Below are 27,349 nucleotides of genomic sequence, written 5' to 3' on the forward strand. Positions count from 1 at the left end.
CATTGGAGTGGATTCAATTACTTGAGAGCTTCCTCACACCCTTTTTATTTTTCTCTAATACCTTGTATTTTATTTTGCTAGCGCCAGCCTGCACCCCCACAAGGCTCATGCAGTAATGAGAATTCTCTTGTATCCAATACAAAATGATACTGTATGTCAATCTGAAGAAAAAGCAAATTGTTTGCTTTGTGCGTTGGGATTGCCTCATCTAAAAACAAAACAAAACAAAAAAAAGCAGCTTAGAGAAAATCCACGAACATAGGCTCCCGATTGAAAAATATATTAGTGGGTCTCATGGCTTTATCATTTTCTTAAAGTAACAGTTTCTCTTACTTAAAAATGTGTGTGTGTGTGTGTGTGTGAGTGTGTGTGTGTTCTTGCTATTGAAACATATAGATGGAATCATTCCCCGACAGGTAGGTAGCATAATGGTTATGCTAAGAGACTCTCATGCCTGAGGCTCCAAAGTCCCTGGTTCATTCCCCTACACCACCACAAGCCAGAGCTGAATGGTGCTCTGGTGAAAAGAAAAGGAGAGAGAGAAAAGAAAAAGAAATTGGGGCCTGGAACAGTGAAGCTCTGCCAGCAGCAGCGACAGTAATAACGAAAGCCGGGACAGGAGACCCTCCCCGTGTCCCGCACGCTGGGTCACTCTGTGATGTTCTCTGGGGCCTGCTCGCCCCACCTTGTGAGCCCCGTGGTGTACAGCATCTACTCGGCGTCATCCTTTGCCGTCTTTGTCTTTAGAGCCTGTTTTAAGTATTTCATTTTGGGGAATAAGGGTTTTGTGCGCTTCACTGCTGGGCCTCTCCCCACCTGCGGGCTCTGTTTCATTCAGAGACAAGAGGGAGGTGCGTTAGCATCCGAGCTTCCTGGTGCTGCAGTGCTGCTCACGTGGGGTAGCAGGACTTGAACCTGGGCCCTCGCTCTACCTGACGGGCTGTTTCTCCAGCTCCTGGGTTGTATGCTTGGTGTGTGTGGTGCGTCGTGTGTAATCCTTTGGGTTGTTTGTGTACTTTGCCCTTTCTTTATAAAACATTACATCTTGTCACCTGCTAGATGGCACAGCGGACAAAGCATTGGATTCCCAAGCGTGAGGTTTCTGAGTTCAGTCCCTGGCATCACATGTGCTAGGGTGATGATCTGGTTCTCTTTCTCCCTTGCTCTGTCCTCTCACTTAAAAAAGAACAGAAATAGGGAGTCGGGCTGTAGCGCAGCGGGTTAAGCGCAGGTGGCACAAAGCATAAGGACCGGCATAAGGATCCCGGTTCGAGCCCCGGCTCCCCACCTGCAGGGGAGTCGCTTCACAGGCGGTGAAGCAGGTCTGCAGGTGTCTGTCTTTCTCTCCCCCTCTCTGTCTTCCCCTCCTCTCTCCATTTCTCTCTGTCCTCTCCAACAACAACAACAACAATAATAACTACAACAATAAAAGAACAACAAGGGCAACAAAGGGAATAAATAAATGGAATAAATAAATAAAATAAATATTAAAAAAATTTTTAAAAAAAGAACAGAAATTAGAAGCTAAACTGGGTGCAGCTGAGGAAGGAGGTGGTTCTGCGGTCGGAGTGCAGGACCCAGCTCTGCCTATGATGGGGTGGCGCTTTGGTCTGATTTATTTATTTATTTTTATTCCCATCCGGGTTATTGCTGGAGCTCTGTGCCAGCGCTACAAATCCATCACTCCTGATGGCCATTCTCTCCCTCCCTCCCTCCCTTTTTTTTCTTTCTACTTATTCCATAGAATAGAAGGAAATTGAGAGGGGTGGGGAGAGATAGATAGATAGATACAGAGACACCTGCAGCACCGTTCACTTGTCCTGGAGAGAGAGGGCTTGAACCTGGGTCCCCAAGCATGGTGTAATGTGTGTGCCCAGCCAGTTGGCGCCACCATCCAGCTCCCTGGCTCTGGTCTTTTGCTCACTGTCCTGGAATAAATAAAACAACTCAAGAGCTCAGTGACTGTGAAGAGTACGGCATTGCTAAGCATATCCGCTGAGGTGGAGGTGGGGCCGATTGAGTCTCAAGATTTGCTTGAATAGCAGTAGGAGCTTGGGCTTCTGAAGGGAGAGGGCGTGTGAAATGGTGCGGGGAAGTTGCGAATGTGCCTGATTCTGAAAGGTCAGCATTTGCTCAGAATCTTCTTTATTAGTCTAGAGATTTCTGGAAAGTGATTTCTCAACTCCAAGCTGGTACGACCTTAGCATGTACCTTTGACAGTGTTTTTAATGAATGAATACAGAAACGAAAGGACAAAAGAAAGAGCTCCACACACAATGTTTCTGCTCTTGGATTAGAGTTCCTTTTCCTTTGAACTTAACTAAGAAAGCACCACAAACGAGGACACAGGATTCTGGCTCTAGAGCCCGCACTGACCTGCTGGGCACGGACCCCCTGGCTGGGGCAGAGCCCTGCAGACTTCATCTTCCAGGTCAGCCCTCACGGTGCTGTGTGGGGGATCGAACCCTCAGCCCCTTGTCTGAGCTCTACCGCTGAGAAATCTCCCCAGCCGCGTCCTGCTGAAATCTGTTTCATTGTCCCTTTGCGGGAGTTCTCTTTCTGGATCTGTTGACTCTGGGAGCCCCCACTTCTCTGGATCCGTTTCTGGGGGCCCTGGTGTCACAGAGCCGTCCCTGGCCTGGGCTCTACCATAGTCAGTGAACCCCACGTGGGCCTCTGATGTGGGGGTTCCAGTCTCCCCTCCTCCAAGCTTTGCTGGCGCCTCTGCGGGGTCAGTTTGATCTCCCTGCTTCTTGCTCAGCCTGGCACCTTCTCTCTCCCCTCCCTGCTCAGCCCTTCCTGCCCCTACTCCTCACCCCAGGGGCTTCTGGGCTTTTTTTGTTTGTTTGTTTGTTTTGTTCCTTGTTTGCCATCTGTCACTTTCTCTGAATGTAGGTCAGTGCCCTGCAGCCTGGGGCTCCCTGAGTCCTGTGGAATGAGAAATGGCGCCCCTATCTATCCTCATGCCTGTGCAGGCTGTTGTCCTTGATTCCTCCTGGCTTTGCGCCCCCCACCCCCGCCTAGCCCAGCACCTGGCCACGCCCAGCCCCCACCCATCCCGGCTTGCGGAGGCTCCGCCCCCTCGACCCTTGATGGACAGGGCTGCTATCCCCACCCATCCACGGCCCCTTGTGCTGGAACATAGATACTGCTGTGTTCCTCTACTCAGGTGTCCTCACTGACTGCTGTCACCCCCAGAACTAAGTCCCCATCTTCTCCTTGACTTTTTAAAGGAATTTTATTTATTTATTTATTTATTTATTTATTTATTTATTGTTTTTTACCAGAACGCCGCTTCACTCTGGCTGATAGTGATGCTGGGGACTGAACCTGGGACCTCAGAGCCTCAAGCAGGAGAGTCTGTTTGCAGAACCGATAAGCTATGTCTCCTGCCCCTCCCCGACCTTCTAGGCCCTCCTAAATTTTCCCTTATAGACTAAAACTGCCTTTATTGTACGTCTTCTCTGCACCTGCTGGCCACTGGAGGTGGGTCCCTGCCTTGCTTCCCCCAGACCCCCCACCCCCAGGCAGGGTTTGCAACTTGACTACTCCTCCTCCTCCCCGAGCCACCCCCCTCCCCCCATGCTTCTCCCTCAGTGGATTCCAGCCCAGCTCAGCTCTGTTCTCTGGGCTGGGTTTATAACCCATCTCCTTAATGGAATCTGCTCCTGCTCTTATTAATCTGTCTCTGACCCTGGGCATTCCCAGCCCTAATACACTACACTGTGAGGCTGGGCCGCCTTTTAACTCAATCAGGGCCAGTGCTAAGCTCTCCAGGGGCTCCGGAGGAGTCAGAGCCTGGAGGCCTTTGTCTCTCTCTCTCTCTCTCTCTCTCTCTCTCTCTCCCTCTCTCTGCCTGCTGTGTGTTTTCTTCTGCAGATCACCTCCTGTCCTCCTCTGTGATGTGAGACTCACACTGCCTTCCTCACAGGATGGTTTAAAGATTCCAGGACCCAGGGGGCTGGGCAGTGGCACACCTGGCTAAGTGCACCTGTTACCCACCACTTGTAAGGACCTGGGTTTGAATCCCCACTGCCTGCCTGCCTGCCTGCGGGGGGTGGGGGAGCTTCATGAGTGGTGAAGCAGATCTGCAGGTGTTTTTCTCTCTCCCTCACCCTCTCTGTTCTGTCAAAGAAAAAAGAAAAAAAGGAAGAAGAGTCCAGGGTGCCTCAGCTGGTAGGGTACTTGCTATACCATGCTTGAGATCCGGGTTGGAGTCCCAGCGCTGCCTGGGACTCCCACAGCACTGGGGGAGGGGGGCGGGCTCTGGTCTCTCTCTCAGTCTCTCAGTGAATGAAAAGTGGTCTGAGTGTTGAGGCTGTGCCAGCGTGAATCTCTAGTTCACCAACAAACAAGCAACATTATTAGACATAAGGCCCGCGAACAGCTCGCTCGGGTAGGGCACCATGTTGCTGTGTTCGAGCCCCAGCCCCATGGCATGGAAGGAAGTTGCAGTGCTGCGGTCTAATCCACTCTCTCCCTCTGCTTCCTTGTCTTCGTCTCAGATAGACTCCAAACCGAAAGTATTACAAGACAAAATGAGCAGGTGCAAGTCTTGGAATATACTAGACAGTTGTCAATATTATGCATTCCCTGCGTGTCACTGGCATGTTACACAGGCCCATCCCTTTATATGTCAGAGCTGTTCTTTAATCTTAGTATCTATTTATTTTGCATAGAGACAGAAATTGAGAGGGAAGGGGGGGAGAGAGAGAGAGAGAGAGAGAGACACCTGCAGTTCTACTCATCCATTACAAAGCTTCCTCCCTGCAGGTGGGGTCTGGGAGTTTGAACCTGGGTCCTTGTGCATGGTAATATGTGCGCTCAACCAGGTGCATCACATCTGTCATATAAGTTGAAGTTTTGGTCCCCAATGTGACATGGCTGAAAATAGGACTTCTAGGAGATAATCACATTTAAAGATTGATTTATTTAGGAAAGAGAAAGAGGGAGGGAGAGAGGAAGAACCAGACCATTACTCCTCTAGCATATTCGATGCCAGAGATCAAACTTGGGACCTTATGCTTGAGAGCCCAGTGCTTTACCCTGGGCCACGATAATTACTTTTGTTATTTGAAGTGTGGGGGGTGGGGTGGAGGGGAGAGAGAACCAGAGCAACCCTCTGGGCCCTGTGATACTGGGGATCAAACTCAGGACATCAGGGCTGAGAATCCAAGGCCCTACCCACTGTGCCACATCCCAGGCTGCCATAGTCATTACATTTAAATGAAGCTGTACCAGTGAGCCCTATTCTGTGGCTCTCACGTGATGCAGGCAGAGAGCCACCTCTCCGGACTCCAGGATTGGTGACTGTCTAAGGCCAGGAACAGAGAGAGAGCTCTCTCTCCACAATCACACGTCAACGAGAGACCACATGAAGGCATCACCTTGATGTTGGACTTGGAGCCTCCGAAGTGTGAGAGATCAGTTCCTGCCTCTCGGCCCTCCAGTCCTCCGGACACAGGCAGCTCTTGCTCTATCTGAGCTGATACTGACTGAGCGCTTGTGTCACCTCAGGCAGATCACCTGTGTGATCTCTCCACGGTCAGCACCGCCTGCAGAGACTGGTGCAGTGACTCGCAGAGGTTCCCATAGCCTGACTGTGCCAGGGACTGTGCTGCAGTGTCACGGCGTGACATGGTGCCCCTGGGCTTGTGTGAGGCTCGCTGCACCCCAGTGGGAGGCTGTGTCCCCAAGAACCTGTGGCTTGTCTTGGTGCCACAGGGGACAGGTGCAAGGATCCTGGTTCAAGCCCCCGGCTCCCCACTTGTAGAGAGGGGTTGCTTCGCAAGCAGTGCAGCAGGTCTGCAGGTGTCTGTCTTCCTCCCCCCTTCCTCTATCTTCCCCTCCTCTCTCAATTTCTCTCTGTCCTATCCAGCAACAACAACAATAGCAGCAGCAACAACAATAGTGGGGGAAAAGATGGCTTCCAGGAGCAGTAGATTCACAGTGCAGGCACTGAGCCCCAGCAATAATCCTGGAGGCAGAAAAAAGAAGTAGCTACTTTGAGGTGTGTTAGGTGAGCGGGAACTCTGTCCAGTGCAGACTGCTGTGCCCACTGAAAAAGCAGACCAGCTGGAAGACAGGCTGGGAGGCTGCTGAGTCGCAGGCAGAGAGACTAGAAAGGAGCAGTGGAGAGTAGTAGTGTGGTGCCCTGTGTCTCCCCATCTTTTTCTTTTTCTTTTTAGGCTTAAAAAAAGGGGGGGTTGGGGCTGTAGCACAGTGGTTTAAGTGCACATGGCACGAAACTTGAGGACAGGCTAGGGATTCTGTTGGAGCTCACTGCTCCCCACCTGCAGGGGAGTCACTTTACAAGCGGTGAAGCAGGTCTGCAGGTGTCTATCTTTCTCTCTCCCTCTCTGTCTTCCCCTCCTCTCTCCATTTCTCTCTGTCCTATCCAGCAATACCAACACCAACAATAATAATAACCACAACAATGATCAAAGCAACAAGGGCAACAAAAAAGGAAAATAAATAAAATATTTTTAAAAAATCAGTGTATTTCTTAGAGACAGAGAGTGGTCCGGGAGGTGGTGCAGTGGATAAAGCATCATATCCTCAAGCAGCGGGTCCCAAATTCAGTCCCTGGCAGCACATGTACCAGAGTGATGTCTGATTCTTTCTTTCTCTCGCCTCGTATCTTTCTCATGAATAAATAAATAAAAACCTTAAAAAAGAGAGACAGAGAAAGAGAAATTGCAAGGGGAGAGGGAGACACACACACACAGAGAGAGAGACACCTGGAACACTGCTTCACCTCTCATGAAGGCTCCCCCTACAGGTGGGGCTAGGGACTTGTCCACTGCAGCATGTGCACTCAGGCCCGTGCATCACCCAGCACTAGGCTCCAGGACTTGGAGGAGGAAGAGACACAGACCTCCAGCAAGAGTATTTCTGTCAGCATCCCAATGTCACACGTTGGGCCTATGATAGTACTGCTTCCTGCCTTTCTAAATCGTTGGTCATGAGCAGGACTTCCTTGCTTTGGGTCAGCTTTTGCAGAGAGACAGAGACAGAGAGAGAAGAGGCACAGCATATAGTGTCCTGGGGACTCAAGCCTGGTTCGCTCACTTGGCAAAGCAGGCAGCCTCCCAGCTGAGCTCTCTCACCAGCCCCTGACTTGTCTTGTGTTTTTTGGGTTTTTTTTTTTTTTTGCCTCCAGGGTTATTGCTGGGGCTCAGTGCCTGCACCATGAATCCACTGCTCCTGGAGGCAATTTTTCCCCCTTTTCGTTGCCCTTGTTGTTGTAGCCTTGCTGTGGTTATTATTGTTGTTGTTGATGTCGTTCGTTGTTGAATAGGACAGAGAGAAATCGAGAGAGGAGGGAAAGACAGGGGGAGAGACAGACAGACACCTGCAGACCTGCTTCACTGCCTGTGAAGGGACTCCCCTGCAGGTGGGAAGCCGGGGGACTCGGGGGACTCGAATCAGGGTCCTTACGCCAGTCCTTGCATTTTATACCATGTGCGCTTAACCCGCTGCCCCCAACTTGTGTTGTTTTAATCCATCAGGCTGTCAGGCATGAGCTCCAGCAGCCCCCCCAGAACTCCCCGACAGATGTCATTTCATCATGACGCACATGGTAGCGGGAACCAGCTCTTTTTCTAACTGTTCGCAATAATTTAGACCCTGATGAAAAGCTCTTTCTCCAATTAATAGATGAAAGCCTGCTAGTTTCTGTTTCCGAGGGACATATGTTTGGTTCCGACTCTCTGAGGTCTTCGTCCAGGGATCGGAAGCCTGGCCTCCACGGCCATCCACAGATGGCTCAGTCTTCAGCCAAAAGGGGAAGAGCCGGGGAGAAAGAGCTGCGTGCAAAACACTCCAGCCCTCCGAGCACCGGGTTGTCGCGGGTGGACGCCTTGGCCCTGTCCTTGGAGCGGTGGCTTTTAGCTGGAGGTGATCTTGTCCCTTCCTGGGGGACTTGGCACTGCCTGGCAGACTTTGTTGTCCCAGTTTGGGGGAGGGGTGTCACTGGCCTCCGGTTAGGCAGAAGCTTCCCCACACTAAAGAAATATTTTATTTTGGGAGTCGGGCGGTAGTGCAGCGGGTTAAGTGCACGTGGCACAAAGCGCAGGGACCGGCGTAAGGATCCCGGTTCAAGCCCCCGGCTCCCCACCAGCAGGGGAGTCGCTTCACAGGTGGTGAGGCAGGTCTGCAGGTGTCTGTCTTTCTCTCCCCCTCTCTGTCTTCCCCTCCTCTCTCCATTTTTCTCTGTCCCGTCCAATAATGACGACATCAATAACAATAACAATAGCTACAACAAGAACAAAAAAAGGGAAAATAAATAACTATTTTTTAATTATTATTTTTTTTTAAATTTACCATCAGCCATATCAGCTCTGGCTTATGGTGGAGCTGGGGATTGAACCTGGGACTTTGGTGACTCAAGCGTGAGAGTCTTTTTGCAGAACCATGATGCTATCTTCCCCTCCTGGAACTGCTTTTTTAATAATCATTTATTTATTACTGATAGAAACACTATGCCAGAGATCGAACTCAGGACCTCATGCTAGTCATCGTACCACCTCCTGCCAGAATGGACAGTCCCCCCTCCCCTGTTCCTCCTCCTCCTCCTCCTTCTCCTCCTCCTCCTCCTCTCTCTCTCTCTCTCTCTCTCTCTCTCTCTCTCTCTGTCTCTCTGTCTCTCATGTATCTTAGGGGCTGGTTCGTGGTGCGTCTGGTTGAGCACAAGCATCATCATGCGTAAGGACCCAGGTTCAGGCTGCTGGTCCCCCCCCAGTGAGGAAGAATCACAAGCAGGGCTGCAGGTGTCTCTCTTTTAAATATATTTTACGTTATTATTGTTATTATTATTAGCCTCCAGTGTTATCTCTGGGGCTTGGTGCCTGCATCATGAATCCACTGCCCTTGGAGGCCGTTTTTCCTGGTTTTTTGTTGCCCTTGTTGTTATTATTATTGTTGCTATTATTGTCGTTGCTGTTGTTGGACAGGACAGAAAGAAATTGAGAGAGGAGGGGAAGACCTGCTTCACTGCAGGTGGGGAGCTGGGGGCTCAGATCGGGATCCTTGCACCCATCCTTGAGCTCCGTGCCATGTGTGCTTAGCCCACTGCGCTACCTACTGTCCGGCACACTCACTTCTTCTCTATCTTCCCTTCCCCTCCCAATCTCTCCCTGTCCTGTCATAGCCAGTAAACAAACAAACAGTAAAAATGCATTCCAGGGGCCAGGTGGTAGGTAGCACAGCGGGTTAAGCACACATAGCACGACTGACGTAAGGAACCCGGTTCAAGCCCCCACCTCCCCACCTGCCCACCGGGGTATCACTTCACAGCCAGCGAAGCAGGTCTGCAGATGTCTGGCTTTCTCTCCCCCCTCTGTCTCCCCTCCCCTCTCTATTTCTCTCTGTCCTATCCAACAACAATGATAGCAATAATAATAACAACAAGGGCAACAAAAGGGGAGACAATAGCCTCCAGGAGCAGTGGATTCATAGTGCCGGCTCCGAGCCCAAGCAATAACCCTAAAGGCACAAAAAAAAAAATGCGGGGGGGTCAGGCGATAGCACAGTGGGTTAAGCACACATGGCACAAAGCACAAGGATCAGCGTAAGGATCCCAGTTGGAGCCCCCGACTCCCCACCTGCAGGGGGGTCCCTTCACAGGCGGTGAAGCAGGTCTGCAGGTATCTATCTTTCTCTCCCCCTCTCTGTCTTCCCCTCCTCTCTCCATTTCTCTCTGTCCTATTCAACATCAGGAACAACAACTATAATAACCACAACAACGATAAACCAACAAGGGCAACAGAAGGGAAAAAATAGCCTCCAGGAGCGGTGCATTTGTGGTACAGGCACTGAGCCCCAGCAATAACCCTGGAGGGGAAAAAAATGCATTCTATTTATAATGAGAGAGAAAGGAAAAAACCAGACTGGGTATCAAGACTCAAGCAAGTCCTGTCCTTCACCACCAGCTGAACCATTCTCCCAGCCTCTCTCCGCCTTTTTTGTTGGCTTATTTTTTGATTTTTTTGGGCTCTAAAAAGGTAACAATTGCATCGTGTTAAATCCATATTTAAAAAGTCCCCTCTTCTCAAGAAACAAGAGCTGTGGTATTGAACACGAACGCTGCTTTGATTGCAAGGAGAAAACGACTTGACGGTATTTGAAGCGTTTCTGCCGGGTGACGGAAATTGAATGTCCCCTCACTCGCATCAGACAGACGCGTCTTAAGTGCATCCCAGGACACCGCCCGCATGTAAAGCCTGTCCCCCAGACGCCAGCTCAGGCTGGGAGGTTGGCAGCTCCGGGGGGTGCGGGAGGGGGCGCAGGAAGCCTGTGATTCCAACATGTCTGGGTATTCCCCAGCTGAGGCTGCAGACAGCAAGTCATCCTCAAGAGCTGTCTATCCTTTCCCTCTCTCTCTCTCTCTCTCTCTCTCTCTCTCTCTCTCTCTCTCTCTCTTCCCCCTCCCGCCCTCTCCTGGCAGCGTTTGGTTTCCTCTATCAGTGAATGGATAATACGCAAATGGTAGCAAAAGCTGTTCTCCTGCTTGGATTAGAGGAAGGCTTTCCCCTCCTGCGATAATCCCTGTTATATTACCTTGCTGGGGCTGCTACTCAAAGTGACACACTGTGAACTTTCTCATAGTCTTGGAGGCTTGGAGTTCAAGGCCAGGGTGTGAGCAGAGCTGGTTTCTTCTGTGACCGGCTGCCTTAGAGATGTCTGTCCCCTCCCGGTCTGCCCTGTCTGTGTGTCCACAGTCCAGATCTCGTCCAGCCCAGTTGTGTACTGGGCTAGAGCGCACCCTGATGACTTGCTTTAACCGTATCAGCCCAGTAAAAGTGCTATCGTCAAATGTGGTCGTGCTCTGGGGGGCTGGGAGTGTGAGGAGGGTTAGTTAAGACTTCAGAACAGGAATCTATGGATTCGCAGGTTAGTCCTTCACACCATGAGAAGAATTCAGGAGAGCACTGTCTGGGAAGTCTTTGGGGACAAAGCCACTTCTGCTTACCCCCCTTATTTTGTCACTGTGATAGAAGTCCAAATTTGGGAATCAGGTGGTAGCGCAGTGGGTTAAGCGCAGGTGGCACAAAGCGCAAGGACCGGCATAAGGATTCTGGTTCGAGCCTCCGGCTCCCCACCTGCAGGGGAGTCGCTTCACAGGCGGTGAAGCAGTTCTGCAGGTGTCTGTCTTTCTCTTCCCCTCTCTGTCTTCCCCTCCTCTCTCCATTTCTCTCTGTCCTATCCAACAACGACGACAACAATAACTACAACAATAAAAAACAAGGGCAACAAAAGGGAATAAATAAACCAATATTTAAAAAGATAATAAATTTAAAAATCCAGATTTACAGAAAAGTTGCAAGAGAATATAGTGTCTATCTGTGTACTGCACTGTATAGGCTTGGTACTTCTTTTTTATTTAATTTTTTTTACTTTCATCTTTACTTATATTTGATAGGACAGAGAGAAATAGAGAGGGGAGGGGGAAGGATAGAGAGGGCAAGAGAAAGGGAGACACCTGCAGCCCTGCTTCATTGCCGGTGAAGCGTCCCCCCTGCAGATGGGGACGAGGGGGCTCGAACCCAGGTTCTTGAGCTTTATAACATATGTATGTTCAACTGGATGCACCACTGCCCAGCCCTTGAATTTTTGTTTTAATCCTTTAAAAAAATATATTTATTTGAGAGGGCAGAGAAGTTGAGAGGGGAAGAGGGGAGACAGAGAAAGAGAGAGACACCTGCAGCCCTGCTTCACCACTTGTGAAGCTCCCCTCCTGCAGGGGCCGGTGTCTCTGTCTCAGTCTAGAATGACCCTACCATCCTTCTCCCTCCCCCCAACCACATGATTGCCACCCCGCATCCCCTTGAAGAAGATCAAAAGCACTTGTTTGTGGAGATGCTTCACCTCCTGAATTTTCTTGTGATGGACCCAAACACTTGTTTAAGTTCAGACTGACTTCACTGGCTGCCAGGGGAGGCTAGGTTCCTCTCAAACCATCAGCTCCCAGGCTGCCTTACCGTGAGAGCAGCCAGCTTGAACAGTGGCCTGAAACAGAGATGCCAACTGTCCCCACTGACTGGCCCCGTCTCCCCTGGGCAGCGAGCGCGTCATCTTTGGGGACAGAGGGTGTGATCTACACAGAACGCAGCCCCATTGGGGATCCCGCCAGGTGGCTCTTCACTGGGACTGAAGAATGCTGATTTTCTTTTCTCTCACCCTGTCATTACTTGGCATTGTTGTTCTTCAAAAGGAACTGCAGTGACCAGTTTCTAGAGAAACAGAATTGGTGTGATAACTCCATGGAAAAGCCAGTAAGTCTCTCTGTGGGCTCAGGAGAAGTTAGTCTCGGTTTTATTTATTTATTCTTCACTTAATGTTTTTTTATTATCTTTATTTATTGGATAGAGATAGCCAGAAATAGAAAGGGAGAGAGAAAGAGAGACAGCTGCAACACTCACGAAGCTTTTCCCCTGCAGGTGGGGACTAGGGGCTTGAACCCAAGTCCTTGTGCATTGTAACATGTGCGCTCAGCCGGGGGCACCACCACCGGGCCCCTAGTCTTTGTTTTATAATCAATCACAGTCCTTGTCTGGACGCTCAGATCATCCCAGAGGTGGCCCAAAGTCCTATCCAGGCTGCCTGGTTTTTCCTTTGAATATGCCCTTATAAGTCTTTCTTGCATAAAAATGACCTAGGTTTATCTTATACTTTGTGTGTTTCCAGAAATGGAATCATCCATTTCCTCCCCAAAAGCTTTAATTCCTTTTAGGGGAGAATGGTATTTGGAAACTGAATTAGGCCACTGGATTGTATTCATTGTGGCTTGGGGGTTAGTATTTTTAAGGCTTTTGTGGACAGAGCTAAGGAGAAACAGAATCATGAGGGTTGGTATTTCTAGATCACATTTAACATTACTGAGACAGAAATCAAGATGGAAAGGGGAGATAGAGAAAGGGAAAGAGAGACATCTGCACCCCTGCATCACTGCTTAAAGCTTCCTTCCTGCAGCTGGAAACCGAGGCCTTTGAACCCAGGTCCTTGAGCTTGGTGACATACTCTCAACTAATGGCACCACCAGCCCGTCCCAGTTGTCATTTGCTTAAAAAAGTCTTTGATTTAGTCTTTATAGCTCTTTGCTTGATTCTCAATAGCATTGATGCTATTATACTTTTTGCTGCATTCTGCAAGTTTCATAAAACAGTTCCAAGAGTGCGTGGTCTGCTCCTGCTGAGAACACAACTCTGGAATCAGGCAGCTAGTTCAGTCTGTTAGAGCATGGAGCATGCATGTCTGAGGCTCCAGAGGTCACAGGCTCAATCCCTGGCACTGTAACCTGGGAGGTGTTCAGTGGATGGAGTGTTGGATTCACAAGCACGGAGTCCTGAGTTCGAGCCCTGAAATCGAAGCGCCAGCTTTCTCCTTTCACCTGCTTCTCATAAATAAATAAATAAATTGGGGAGTCGGGTGGTAGCGCAGCGGGTTAAGCGCACGTGGTGCGAAGCGCAAGGACCGGCGTAAGGATCCCAGCTCGAACCCCGGGCTCCCCACCCGCAGGGGAGTCGCTTCACGGGTGGTGAAGCAGGTCTGCAGGTGTCTCTCTTTCTCTCCCCCTCTCTGTCTTCCCCTCCTCTCTCCATTTCTCTCTGTCCTATCCAACAACGACGACAACAATAGCAACCACAACAAATACAGCAACAATAAAAAGACAACAAGGGCAACAAAAGGGAAAATAAATAAAATTTAAAAATAAATAAATAAATCTTTAAAAAAAAATCCTGGCACTACCTTGTGCTAGAGCCGAGTAGCGTTCTGGTCTTTCTCTCTTTTCTTTTGTTCTCGCTCATAAGAAATAAATCTTGGGAGTTCGGCGGTAGCGCAGCAGCTTAAGCGCACATGGCGCAAAGCACAAGGACCCGTGTAAGGATCCGGGTTCAAGCCCCCGGCTCCTCACCTGCAGGGGAGTCCCTTCACAGGCGGTGAAGCAGGTCTGCAGGTGTCTATCTTTCTCTCTCCCTCTCTGTCTTCCCCTCCTCTCTCCATTTCTCTCTGTCCTATCCAACAGCGATGACAACAATAACAACTGTAATAACTGCAACAATAAAAAACAAGGGCAACAAAAGGGAATACATAAATAAGTAAATAAATATTAAAAAAAAGAAAGAAAAATCTTTAGACACATGGAAACATGAGATGAAATACCAACTGTCTGTGTTCATCAGTAAACTTTACAAAATAAACGGAAATGTCAAAGGAAGTGGCCATTGTGAGGGAGACAGTGCTTCGGTATCGTCGTTGTGCCTTTGTGTACATTCCGCTGGGAGCTAGTAAGCACTGGGTTCAAAACCACTTGTGAGGAGAGACTTTTCCATGTGAGGTTGTGTTGCCAACCTAATCTGCTAGCTCACTTCTTTTGCTTAATTAAAAAAAAAAAAAATTAGAAGAGGCCAGGCAGTAGCGCACCGGATTAAGCACACATGCTACAAAGCGCAAGGATCTCAGTTCGAGCCCCCGGCTCCTCACCTGCAGAGGGAGGGGTCATTTTGTAAATAGTGAAGCAGGTCTTCAGGTGTCTATCTTTCCTCCTCTCTGTCTTCCCCTCCTCTCTCGATTTCTCTCTGTCCTATCCAACAACGACAACAGCTATCATAACAATAACAACAACAACAATGGAAAAAGTGTCCGCCAGGAGCGGTGGATTTGTAGTCCAGGCACCGAGCCCCAGCCATAACCCTGGAGGCAAACGAAGAAAACTTTACAGCTGTGGTCCACCCTTTCTTTTCAAAAAGCAGCTGTATTGAAGCATACGTCAACAAATTTATAATATATTGAAAATATTCTGACTAATAAGTTTATACCGATAGAATTGCTGCTGTTACGGACACTGTAACATTTGCATCACCACAAAATATTTGTTTGTGCTTCCCCTACTTAAAAGATAATGATTCATTAATTGATGAGAGAGAGTTGGTGAGAGAACACGAGAGCCAGGGTGGAACGTGTGATGCCGGAGATTGAACCGAGGACCTCGAGCTTGAGAGTCCAAGACTTCATCCCCTGCTCCACCTCCTGGGCTGTCCTGTGCTCCTTTCAAGCAGCCTCTCTCCATCCCAACTTCCAAGCAGCCTGTGCTCGCTTTCTCAGTAGATGAACTGGCCCTTTTCTTGAACTTGTTGTTAATGAAGTCCTAGACTAATCTGCTTTTCTGTCTAGCTTCTTTGACTCATCGTGTTCCTGAGAAGTGTCAGTGTGGTGCGTATGACAGCATGCCCTGTTTCGTGACCGAGTAGTATTCTTCTTTCTGGAGACTGCATAGTTCACTCAATTTCTGCCTAATGAATTTTGGACTCTTCGCCATTCGTAGCTACTATGAACATGACTGACTGAATATTGTCACACACATCTGTCTGTGCCTGGAACAATTACTTTGTGGGTATATACTTAGGAAGGAGATCACTGGGTTTCCATTGTCAGCATCTGTCAAGTTCTACACGGGGTGCTGAGCTGTTCTCACAAGTGAGCTGTGCCAAGTATTCAAGGAACTGACATCCTATCACTTGAAGTTCTCATGTTTTTTTAATTATAGGCATTCCAGTGGACTCATGGTCCAGTTATAATTTCTGACTTATAAATTAAATCTGGTTTCTAATATCTGGTCTTTCTGACTGCAGCTTTACTTTGAACCAAATCAAACATCTGTGAAAAACTCGTATTTGGCAAAGCCGCAAGCCTTTTTATTTCAACCCCGCTATGAAAGTTATGGCTTAAAGGTCTGAAGAAGACAGCGCAATGGTTATACAAGAAGAGTGGTCCCAGGTCCCAGGTTCAATCCCCAGCACCACCTTAAGTTCGAACAGAGTCATACTTGGCTACCAAAGTGAATAAATAAGTGTTTGGAGACTCTTTTGTGCACTTGTGCCTGTGTGAAGCCCTGGGCCAGAGCAAAACTGACAAGAGTCCCCACCTCTGTGGCATTTACCTTGGCACAGGGAGAAACATTAATCAAATAATCTCACAGAAAATACTCGGAATTCAAGCTGTGTTATGTGCTACACAGCACAGGTGTTAGGAGGGGACCCGGCTGTCCTGTCTGGATCTCATCGTCATTTCCTTAGGGGAAAAAAAAAAAAAGATTCCAGAATCTTTTTTTCCAGAAAACTTGTTGCAAAATGTCAAAAAGGCTGTAACTCTGGAGGCTTGTAGCAACAGGCTCAAGTCTGAGAAAGTCACCCCTGCCCACAGTTGGAACCCAGGTCTGTGGAAGACTGATAAGCTTCACGCTTTCCATGAAGTCCTGAGGACTGGTTCCTTCCAGATGCCTGGGAGGACACACCTCCTTAGTTGTTTAGAAATATATTGCAACACAGTCACATTTCTTTCCGTTGATTTACAAAACCACACCAGTGGTCACCTCCATGTTCAGTCTTAAGTTCTTAGAAATCTGGATGCTGTGTTATTGTTATAATAATAACTGAATTCATACCATGGAGCTATTATTGACTCCATGGAGTGTTTTTGATAAGCTGTAGCTTCAATCAGCGGTGCTAAAATTGGAAAGTATACACACACACACACACACACACACAAACACACACACCGCTTGTTGTCCTATTTGCAGTTTTTACCCAAAGCAAAAACTGACAGGAACACAATAGTAATCATTGACGTCGAGCTCAGGAAGGAATTCTGCAGGGATATTTTTAGTAACAGCATACTTTTCAGATACTATAATCGGGCTTTCCCGTCTGAAAGCTTATTTCACTTTTTTTTTTTTTTAAGAAGAATCCTGCTCTTCCAGGGTATGTGGTAGAGGGGTGATTATGTAAGTTTCACTTGGGGTTCCTTTCCCTTCTCCTGCCCAGCTGCTGCTCCCTAAGCCTTAGAGGAAACCTTCTTAATGTGCCCATTGTGGCGTGCAGATTCCAAGAGTGACTTTCTAGGGGAGTCAGTTGGGTCTGTACCCCATCTTCACCGAGCTCCCAGCCTCCCCTTTCTGTCTCACTGCTCCCTCCTACTGGTGTTAACACAAAAGTGAACGAGCCACAGTGTCTGTGCATGGTGACAAGACCTTAGGTTTGAGCGTTCGGGACTTTATCCACCTCCCGGGCCACGAGAGTTATTATTCTTGTCTAACCCCTGGTGACTGATTTCAGGTCACCTCCTTCTAGGGCAGTCCTGGCCCTTTTGTCCCATGGTTTGTAAAGCAGAGGAGATCTCTCCCAGAGAGATGTCTCTCACCGGCAGAAAACAAGAGCTGGTCCTCCCAGGCAGTGGGTATCTACCCCATCTCTCCTTGCTCAGGTGAGGGGTCTCTCCAAGCCAAGGGGCTCCCAGAGAACCCCACCCAGAAAAAACTCATCAAGAAAAATAGACGGGGGATGCTCCTGTCCACGCCCCGACCGACACGCCCGCCAAGATCCTCTGTGGTGGTGGCGGTTGTTTGGGGAAACAGCCACACAGTGGGGACTCCCAGAGCACCACGTAGCTGTCTGTGCTCCCAGAAGGCTGTTAACCGTCCTCTCTGTGCATTTAGCAGCACTCACTGTGCTCTCCTCAAGGCATAGCTTACTGGAAATGTGCGTGAGCCCACAGCCTGGGTGTGAGGTGGGGCTCCTTCTGCCAGACACACGCGGCATGGAGCACTGCAGCAGAGTGCTGGCGGGGTCTAGCTTTCTCTCACCCAGTGCTCTGTGTCTCTTCGTTCCCAGGAACAATTTCTCGTTGGTACAGACATCCTTTTGTCTGGTCTAGCGGTACTCTGTCTGTCTGTGTGCAGCTCTTTGTGAAACAGAGCACCCAGCTACCTCCCACCACCACCCCTACAACATCCACAGAGATGGGAAAATATTACTGCTTCACTGGCTTTTGTATCCCCCACCCCCGGACGTGCCATGGCTTGCTGAAAAGGCGGAGGCGAGGCTGAAGACAGAGGTTAGAAGCTTGGTCCTGCTTCTCCCAGGTGACGGTCTCCGGCAAGCCTCTGGCTTTTCAGAGCCTGCTTTTTTGGCTGTGAATGGGCTTGGCCTCAGGTTCCTTCCCCGCACTGTTGAGGGCCACCTGAGAAGCTCAAGTCGCCCCTTTGGAATTTGCTGTACGTGCAGAATGGTGGTGGTTTGCTTCTAGTGCGAGTGCCAGCCGCACAGATGTGAAAACTTAGCACTTAAAATATTAGTGTCGTAGTCGCTTGAAAAAAAAAAAATCAACACTACAGTTTGTCTGTTAATCTTTTGATCTATCTTATGGGCGACACCAGAGTGCTTCTCTGCTGTGCCAGGGTTTGAGCCTGGGCCTTCATGTGTGCAAGTCCTGTGCGCTGCCTGCTGACCACTTTCCCAGCTGACAGGATCGATCAGTCAATCAGTCAGTCAATCGATTAGTTTCAAGCCCAGTGCTGAAGAAGGAGCCTCTTGCCTTGAGTATGTGACATACAGCTAGGCTTCCTTCAGAAGCAGCTTTTGTTTGTGTTCTTTTCTCTCTCTCTTGTTCTTCCTCTTTCTCTCTTTCTTTCCTTCTGTCTTTCTTTTTTTTTTTGGGGGGGGGTAGAAACACAGAGAGAGTCACCACCACACAGTCCCACCATCCATGAGCACCTTTGGGTGCTACTATATATGTGTCCAGGGCCACTTTCATTAAAGGCCTGTGCTCTCCTGTTGAGCCACCTCCCAGGACCCCAAAGTAATCTTTGTCTTTGTTTTACATCTGGAATGAATGTTGAAAGAGCTGCTTCAAGGAGCATCTGGTTGAGTGTACATATTACAATGTACAGGAGCTGGGTTCAAGGCCCTCCTCCCTGCCTGCATGGGGGAAGCTTCAGAAGCAGCTCTGTAGGTGTCTCTCTCCCTCTCTGTCCCCACCCATCATTCCATCTCTCTCTCTCTCTCTCTCTTTCTTTCTTTCCTTCTTTCTTTGTAATGAGAGAGAGAAGGGTGGCTACCAGAGCACTGCTCAGCTCTGGCTGATGGTGGTGCCAGGCATTGAACCTGGGACCTCAGAGAAAGTCTTTTTGCATAATCATGAAGCTGTGTCTTCAGCCCTCTCTTCTCTTTCAATTTCTCTATCGAGTAAATGAACATTTAAAAAAAAAAAAAAAGTTAAAATTAAAGAGCTGCCTCCCTGACCTTGGTTTTTGTTTGTTTGTTTAGCTAGAAGGCCATAGATGCTAAGTTCTCTCCCAATATACACACACCCTGTAAATGTAGCTTCAACCTGGACAGGTATATGCAGAGACTTTAGTTCTGGAATCAGGTGATCAAACTGTACGTGCCAATTAGATAAAATCATATTGGAACATTTAAAAATAGATAAGTTTCCATTGGCAACCAGGAGACAGCACATGGGCCAGCTATAACCCAGCCCAGGGCGTCTCTGTTGGGGAGACCCACATGCCCCTCTCTGGCCTCCATAAAACACGCTTGTGTTAATTATTATCTGTGAAGAAAGTAGTGGGGGAGAGGTCAAGTTCAGACCCGGTCTAGAGCTGACTAGTGTCTCTTCCCCTTTCTTTCACCAGCGTCCTGTCATGGCTCTTGAACTTCTGAGTAACTGCATCATTATTGGTTGAGCACACACATTACAGTGGGTAAGGACCCAGGTTCAAGCCCTCTGGTCCACCTGCAGGGGGAAAACTTCACAAGTGGTGAAGCAGGGCTGCAGGTCCCTCTCTCCCTCTCTCTCCTCTGTCTCTTTCCCTCTCTGTCTCCCCCTCTTGTCTAAATTTCTCTGTCTCCAATAAATAAATAAGTAAAATCTCTAAGATATTTCCTTGGATTTGGGGAGAGACGCACAGAGATACCAGAGCTCTGGTTTGTGGTGGTGCAGGGGATTGAACCTGGGACCTCAGAGCCTCAGGCATTAAACGTCTTTTGCAGAACCATTATGCTCTCTCCCCAGCTTAAAGCAATGCTTTTAAAGATGCCAATTCTTTGACCTTCTGATCTGAAGTGTGATGGTGGAGTGTGTGTGTTCTGTTCTTTGTAAGAACTCACCAGTGCTAGTTCTGCAAATATTTGTAGGAAAATAGATCTGGGTTTTTGTTGTTGTTGTTTTGGTTGTTGCTAATCCAGGGTCTCTCTCTCTCTCTCTCTCTCTCTCTCTCTCATGGGTAATGGAGGGCAGGAGGGATGATCAGGGCCACCTCAAGCTGTGGTAGCCTCCAGGGAAAATTCCTACAAAGCCAAGCCCTGCCAACTCAGAGAAACTAGCCCCCATCCCTGGCCCCCTCCTTACCCTCCCACCTGCTCTCTCCTAAAATGGATTTGGCTCTAGGCAAACCTTGGGGTGGTTTTGGTTTTCTCCAGGTGTTGATGCAAAAGAGAATGTTAACTCTTCCCACATGGATTAAAAACCAAGCCCAGGGGCCAGGAGGTGGTGTACATGGTTAAGTGCACATATTACAGTGCACAAGGACCCAGGTTCAAGCCTCTGGTCCTCACCTGCAAGGAGAAAGCTTCACAAGTGGTGAAGCAGGGTTGCAGGTCGGTTGGTCTCTCCCTTTCCCTCTCTCCCTCCTTCTCCCCCTCCCTCCTCTCCCCTCTTGATTTCTCCCTGTCTCTATCCAATAATAAATAAATAAACAAACAAATAAATAAATAAAATATTTTTAAAAACAAGCACAGTCCATCCGGCTTCTCCTCAGCAGGTCTCCACACCTATATCAGTTCTTTGCCACCTCTCTGTTTCCTTCTCAGCAGGACATGAGCTTGGCTTATTTACTTTGCTTAGTTAGTGCCGCCTTCTTCTGTCTCTAGAGTGTGGGCTTCAACAGAGCTGGGAGCAGCTCACCCGCCCCCGGCTCTGAGCCCTGCAGACCATGGGAGCACCATGGACAGCGCCGGAGGGAGCTTCCCGGATGGTGGAGCAGTGGATGGTGTCTCTCCTCTCTCAGTACTATGGACAGCACCTGGAGGGCTCGGCTGATGATGGAGCAGTCCTGTGGCATCTCTCTGCTCCTTGTCAGCCTCTCTCCCCCTCTCACTTTCAAATGATAATAATAATAAATAATAAAGGCATAGAAAATTGAACCCTGAGACCACTCCGTGATATTACACACGTGAGAAGCTCTGACTTGATTCTCAGCAATGCATAAAAAGAGAGACAGAAGGTGGAGTACAGTGGAGACTGGGGGAGATAACATACGGGTTTTGCAAAACCCTCATGTCTGAGGCTTCAAGGTCCCAGGTTCAACCCCTGGCCCCACCGAAAGCCAGAGCTGAGCTGTGACCTCAGGGGGGTTTGCTTCCAGGTCACCAGCTCAGCACTCTGTTTGGATGCTGGTCCTGCCTCACCTCCGCTCTCCAGCCACAGCCTTGACCCAGCAGTGCTGTGCGTTTTACTGACTGAGTCTCTCCCATCCTAATCCTTCAGAAGTGATGGAGAGAGAGAGAGATGGCGCAGGAGAGAGAGACTGTTGTTTCTCAAGGCTTTTGGACCCAGAGTCTCAGCAGAACCACTTCACGCAGCAGTGTCTCCCTTCTGTGTGATTCTAGGTGATTCTGTTTGCTTCTCGTGCCATTTGTGACCCGTTTGGCTGCCATGAGCCATCACGTCTCATGACCTGTTAGTGTGCAGCCTGACGATGTTTAACATATGATATTTGGGTCAGAGAGAGCGAGAGCGAGCAGCAATAGTGCACAGCAGCTGTGTGCAGGAGACCCTAAGCTCAGTCTCCAACACCACCGAGAGCCAGAGTCAGTCCTCTGAGCAAAATAACTAATCTAAAAGCTCGATAGTTATCCTCAGGCACTCACAGCCTTTCCAAGAAAGCCAAACACGAAGACCAGCAGACTCAGTTAAGAGACAGAGATCAAGAGGTTCCCTGCAGGTCCAAAGAGATGGGGGGGGGGGGGCGGAGAACCAGAGCCTGGCTCTAGACCTCTTTGAGAGAAAGAAAAAGTTATCTTTCAAAGTTAAATTTAAGGTTGAATTTAGTAGTGACTCTTACCTCTCTCTTCATTCATTGTTCATAGAGTAGGGCACTTCTGAAACACACACCCTCCACCTGTGTGTCACCTAAGAGCCCACATGTGGGAGTCGGGTGGTGGCACAGTGGGTTAAGCGCACATGGTGCAAAGCGCAAGGACCGGTGTAAGGATTCCGGTTTGAGCCCCCGGCTCCCCACCTGCAGGGGAGTCGCTTCACAGGTGGTGAAGCAGGTCTGCAGGTGTCTGTCTTTCTCTCCCCCTCTCTGTCTTCCCCTCCTCTCTCCATTTTTCTGTCTTATCTAACAATGATGACGTCAATAACAACAATAATAACTACTATAACAACAACAAAAAGATTTTCTTTAAAAAAAAGAGCCCACGTTTATTTCTTTTTGTTTTTAAAATTATTTACATTATTCATTATGTTTAGTGAAGGAGAGAGGAGAGGGCAGAGCACTGCTCAGCTCTGGCTGATGATGATGCTGAGGGTTGAATTTGGGATCTCAGAGCCTCAGACATGAGTGTCTTTTGCAGAACCCTTATGCTGTCTCCCCAGCTCCCCCTTTTTAAACTAATTTTCCCTCCCCATTTCACACACTTTTTTGCCCAGACTATCTGTATGCACTTATACACACACACATTTAGTTTAACCTGAAAAAATTGCCTGTGAACACAGATTGTTTTTCCTTTCCTCTTTTGAACTTCTTAACACACAGCCCTTGCAGGTAAACAAACAGACCTTATTCTTTACATTAGATTCTTCAGATGAGATTCAGCTACTCTTAAAAGCTCTGACTCTAAGCCTTGTTATCCAGCTATAATCTAATCACTACCTTCTCTCCCGTTAGAGGCATCAAATGTGATTTTTTCCTGGTTAAGGAGCTTACGCATCCTCTCCTGCATATTTCCATTTTAAAAGTTTGAGAGTTAGTCACCATGTTACTATTCTAATGCTGGGGGGGGGGGCACTGACAATGTCACCTATCTTCCATGCTTTCCAAACTCTGCCTTACCTTCCATTGTGAAGTCCTTGTGCAATTAGAGATGAATAGGCTGTGTGTGTGTGTGTGTGTGTGTGTGTCTGTCCGTCTGTCCAAGCGGCTCCTCTCTCCCTCCATTAGTTATCTCTTTCCCCTTAGAAGTTCAAGTTTTGAGAAATTTGAGAAATTTGTCTGAGAGAGAAATAGGGAACACCAGACCATCACTCCAGTACATGCAGCACTGGGGATCAAACTTGGGACTTCATGTTTGCAAGTCTGGGACTCTGTCACTGAGCCCCGGCCCTGGCCTTGAGATAATGAAATTTCACGACCTGTTGTTCATACTTGATTTCCCAAACTGCTTGTGTGAATACATTTCTTTTTTTAAAAAATATATATATTTTTAAATATTTATTTTATTTATTTATTCCCTTTTGTTGCCCTTATTGTTTTATTGTTGTTGTCATTGGATAGTACAGAGAGAAATGGAGAGAGGAGGGGAAGACAGAGAGGAGGAGAGAAAGATAGACACCTGCAGACCTGCTTCACCGCCTGTGAAGCGACTCCCCTGTAGGTGGGGAGCCGGGGTTCGAACTGGGATCCTTATGCCGGTCCTTGTGCTTTGCGCCACCTGCGCTTAACCTGCTGCGCTACAGCCCGACTCCCCATGTGAATACATTTCTATACAAACATATATTGTTTAACTTTGGGGAAAAAAATTCTTCTGACTTCACTGCACCAGAAAGAGCGAATTCCAGTGCCACTTTTTGCCCGTGTTGGTGATGGTGGATGATGTTACTGGGCTCTGTGCGTAGCTGGTAGCTGGCGACCTCTCTGATGTAAAATGCAGAAGTTCTCAGGGTAGGAAGTGTTCCCACCCCAACCCCAATAACAGATCTAAAGAAAAAAAATGACCTTCATGCGACCTTTGTAAGGCAAGCCTCAGGAAAAAGAACTTCCAGCATCCATTTTGGTGTTTTGGAATTGTGTATATGGGCTGGGGGGTGATTTGCAGTGGAGATACACAGGGTGAGGGGTCCAGGGGGCAATGGAGGGTGGGTGGGGTCAGGGGGATGGGGAGGGGCTTGAGCAAATCAAATCTGCTAAGCCAGGACAACTGACGGTGGCCAGTTTGCTGGCAGCACCTGCTTCTTCTGTGGGTCCCGGTGGTCCTGCTTCCTTGTGGGATGGGCTCGGCTCAGGAACCAGACTTGGGAAAGGCTCTGTCGGCCCAGCCCGTTCTGCTCCCTTCTTCCCAGCAGGGAAGTCATTTTCTTGACACCTCTCACCATTGACTGAATCCCTGAGGGTCCAGCCACTGACATGACGTGTGACCTGGTGTCATTGCTGGGCCTGTCACCGGTCTCCGGGGGAGTTTCCTTTGCCGACAAGGCAGCGGTGACTCTGTGGGACCATGACTCGTCCAGGGCCAGACTGGAACATCTGTTTGGCGACCAAACTCCCCTGTTCCTCCTCCGCCTGCCTCCGTCGCCCAGATCTGTAGATCGATTACCTTGTGAGATCGTGTGTGTGTGTGTGTGTGTGTGTGTGTGTGTGTGTCTTCTTTTCCCATTTCCTTTGTAAATGGGAGAAAGGTCTAAGAAACCAGCCCTGTACGTGAGGATTAGGAGAACCACATTCTTGATGTATGATGATTGTCCTCATGCTTTGTCTTGTGCACATTCACTTGGAGAGGAACCAGTCCTGCTCTAAAAGCCACCTGCTGTAACCACAAAGCCATTGGGTTCCCAGAGTGGTGAACCCCTCCTTGATGCAGGGTTGGGTCCTGGGGGGGGGGGGGGAGGGAAAGCAGAGAAGCCTGCACACACACGAAGCCTTGGGTGTGTCCAAGTTCGGTCCTTACTGACCTACCTTCTCTCTCCCTGCTCCTTAGCTTCAGCATTTTTCCTAAAACATTACTTTTTTTTTTTTCTTTTTCCTGCAAAGCACAGAGCCAAAGGTCCAGGGTAGGTCATTTATTTGGTAGCCCACCTGATTTTCTCAGGAAGTCTCACCACTCCTGGCTCAAGTACATCATCATTCACAAAAGCCAAGACCACTTAAGGATAGAGAACTTCCCCAAGTTGCGATCTCCCCTGTGTTAAGACACTGGATGGTTGTTAAGCTGGGAAGTTTGATATTTAGTTCTGGCAGGTGGGCCTGGCTGGAGCCTGTGTGGGAGGCCAGGTTCCTCATTGCATCAGAAAAGAGTTCACCCCAGCACCACCCCTTTGTTTTGGCCTGGAGGTTTTCGTGGGTTTTGTGACTTGTTTGCAAATGGCAAGCTGAGAACAGAAACACACATTTTAAAAAAAAAGAAGTCTTTTCTGAAGGCTTTTAAGAATCATTTATTTTTAGTCCTTCTCCACTGAGATTTCTTTGGACTTTCCTCAGTCCCAGAAGCTAAACAGTTTTCTTGTTTGCTCTCTAAATCTTCCTTTCTGAATCTTCTGCAAAAAAGAGCCCATGGGGGCCAGGCAGTTGCACAGCGGGTTGAGCACACATAGCACAAAGCAAAAGGACCCGAGTAAGGATCTCGGTTCGAACCTCCCAGCTCCCCACCTGCATGGGGGTCGCTTCACAAGTGGTGAAGCAGGTCTGTAGATGTTTATCTTTCTCTCTCCCTCTCCACCTCCCCCTCCTCTCTCAATTTATCTCTCATATCCAAAAAACTGGAAAAAATGGCCACAGGAGCAGTGGATTTGCACTGAGCCCCAGCAATAATCCTGGAGGCTAAATAAAGAAAGAAATAGTCCGCTGGCCAAAACACGTGGTGGGCTCAGGTTGACACGATTTTGCCTTCTTTTCTTTCCCAAATCAGTCAATATTGACAAGTGACCTTCTCAAACAGCTTAGTCACTTGAAAGCTAGCACTGGGAGCAAGGATGCCTCTTGGCCTGCCGCCATTCCCAGTACACCTCAGCGGAAGGACTTACTTTGTTTGATAAAATGTTGTGCAGACACCAAGAACTGCCAACGGGAAGTGGGCCTCCAAGCCTCTCTCTTCTTCCTAGAGGACCAGCGCTGGTCAGTCCGCATCTTTAACATCTAACTTCTAAAGATCCCAGGCTTTCGGGTCTGCAGCAGGTGACCTTGAACCCCAGCCACCCAGAAAGTAAACACTGAGTTCTGCCTTAGAATCCTGGTCTACAGCCTGGGCTTTTTTATTGTGTGTGTGTGTGTGGGGGGGGGGGTAATTACAGAATTCTGTTTGAAGATTAACTGTCCTTCTTTTGTGAGTAAGTAGGGAGAAGCAGGTGGGTTACTTTTCTGATGTGGTGAACCATACCAAAGTAATGGTTTGCAAACACTAAGCAACAACGGCGATGCGAGGAAGGCTCGGCCTCCTCTCACGGTTTGCAAGCTGACAAATTAAAAGCTCATTTTCAGAAGCGAGTACACACGCTTCTTCAGAGTTGACGTGGGGAAAAAAAGAAGGAAAAAAAAAACACCTGAGAGTGTGGGTTGTTAGAATATGGAAATTACAGTATCATCATTTTAGTATCACCTGGTAATAACATGTTCATTTTATCTGTCACAATTAATCTGAGTAAGACTGAAATGCTCTATTGTCGTGTGGCAGGCTGGCACATGGGCAACAAATAAGGGGGAAGCGTTTTGAAGAAATCACCGACAGTAGCTCTGCTCTGCTCACTGTGGAACACTTACTGCTTCTGTACTAATCATCACTCTCATGTTTGAATTCTTTCTGCAGAGTATTGGGAAAGGGTCCTTATGGTGCATAGACCCAGAGTATAGACAAAACCTAATTCAGGCTTTGAAAAAGACACCTTACCAACCACACGTGTTCAACACCCCTCCCGCCTCTCCTCAGGCCTATCAAAGGTAAGCAATTCAAACATTTCTTACTTTTTTTTTTTTCTTTGCCTACTGATGTTGCATTCTGTGGGCAGAGAGCAGTACTGAGACTAACTTAATGGGCTGCCTGTGATTGGAAAAAATAAAGTAGCTTCAGGTAAATGAGAAAGACATCAGGTGTTGCTGGGGGCATGTTGGCATGCGTTCTGCCAGCCTTACCGTTACGGCTGCTTCAGAGGGCTGCGTTTCCAGAAGGCTCCATGGTGGGGGGAATTCCGAATGAGCATCTCTCCCAGCAGAAATGTTACCACGGAGAGCTGACAGCTCGAGTGCCCGGATGTATCGAGATGTGCGGGGGTGGTGGTGCAGAGATGAGTCCAGTAGGTGACTCTGTTCTCCCCACCACCCGACAGGAATGGCTGCAGGTGCCCACTGCAGGGCTCGCTGGTCCCAGTTGTTGTCTTTCCCTGTCTCCATGTGGACGGAGCTGCTGAGCGATCAGTTTGTTGTGGTTACTTAGTGTTTGCCTCTTCAAGGAGAACTGTGAGAACAATGGAGACCTTCACTTTCCTGCTCCTTTTAGACCAGTGAGGTCTCCGCTACCATTTTGGCAAAGGTTTCGCTGAAGGGGAGGATTTGCAGCTGATTGTTTTATTTATTGTTAAGGGA

General features: G+C 48.6%; 1 protein-coding gene across 4 annotated transcripts in view; it reads left to right on the forward strand.

Moving 5' to 3' along the window:
- The window catches only part of FOXN3 (forkhead box N3), a 274,905-nt gene that overhangs the window by 91,895 nt on the left and 155,661 nt on the right, over positions 1–27,349 (forward strand). For all 4 annotated transcript variants that reach the window (XM_007526825.3, XM_060181232.1, XM_060181233.1 and 1 more), the window contains exon 3: positions 26,577–26,707. In XM_007526825.3, coding sequence (XP_007526887.1) covers positions 26,577–26,707 — 131 coding nt within the window. The remainder of the gene's footprint in view (positions 1–26,576; positions 26,708–27,349) is intronic.

Source organism: Erinaceus europaeus, chromosome 22, assembly GCF_950295315.1.
Source record: "Erinaceus europaeus chromosome 22, mEriEur2.1, whole genome shotgun sequence".
Classification (NCBI taxonomy): Eukaryota; Metazoa; Chordata; class Mammalia; order Eulipotyphla; family Erinaceidae; genus Erinaceus; species Erinaceus europaeus.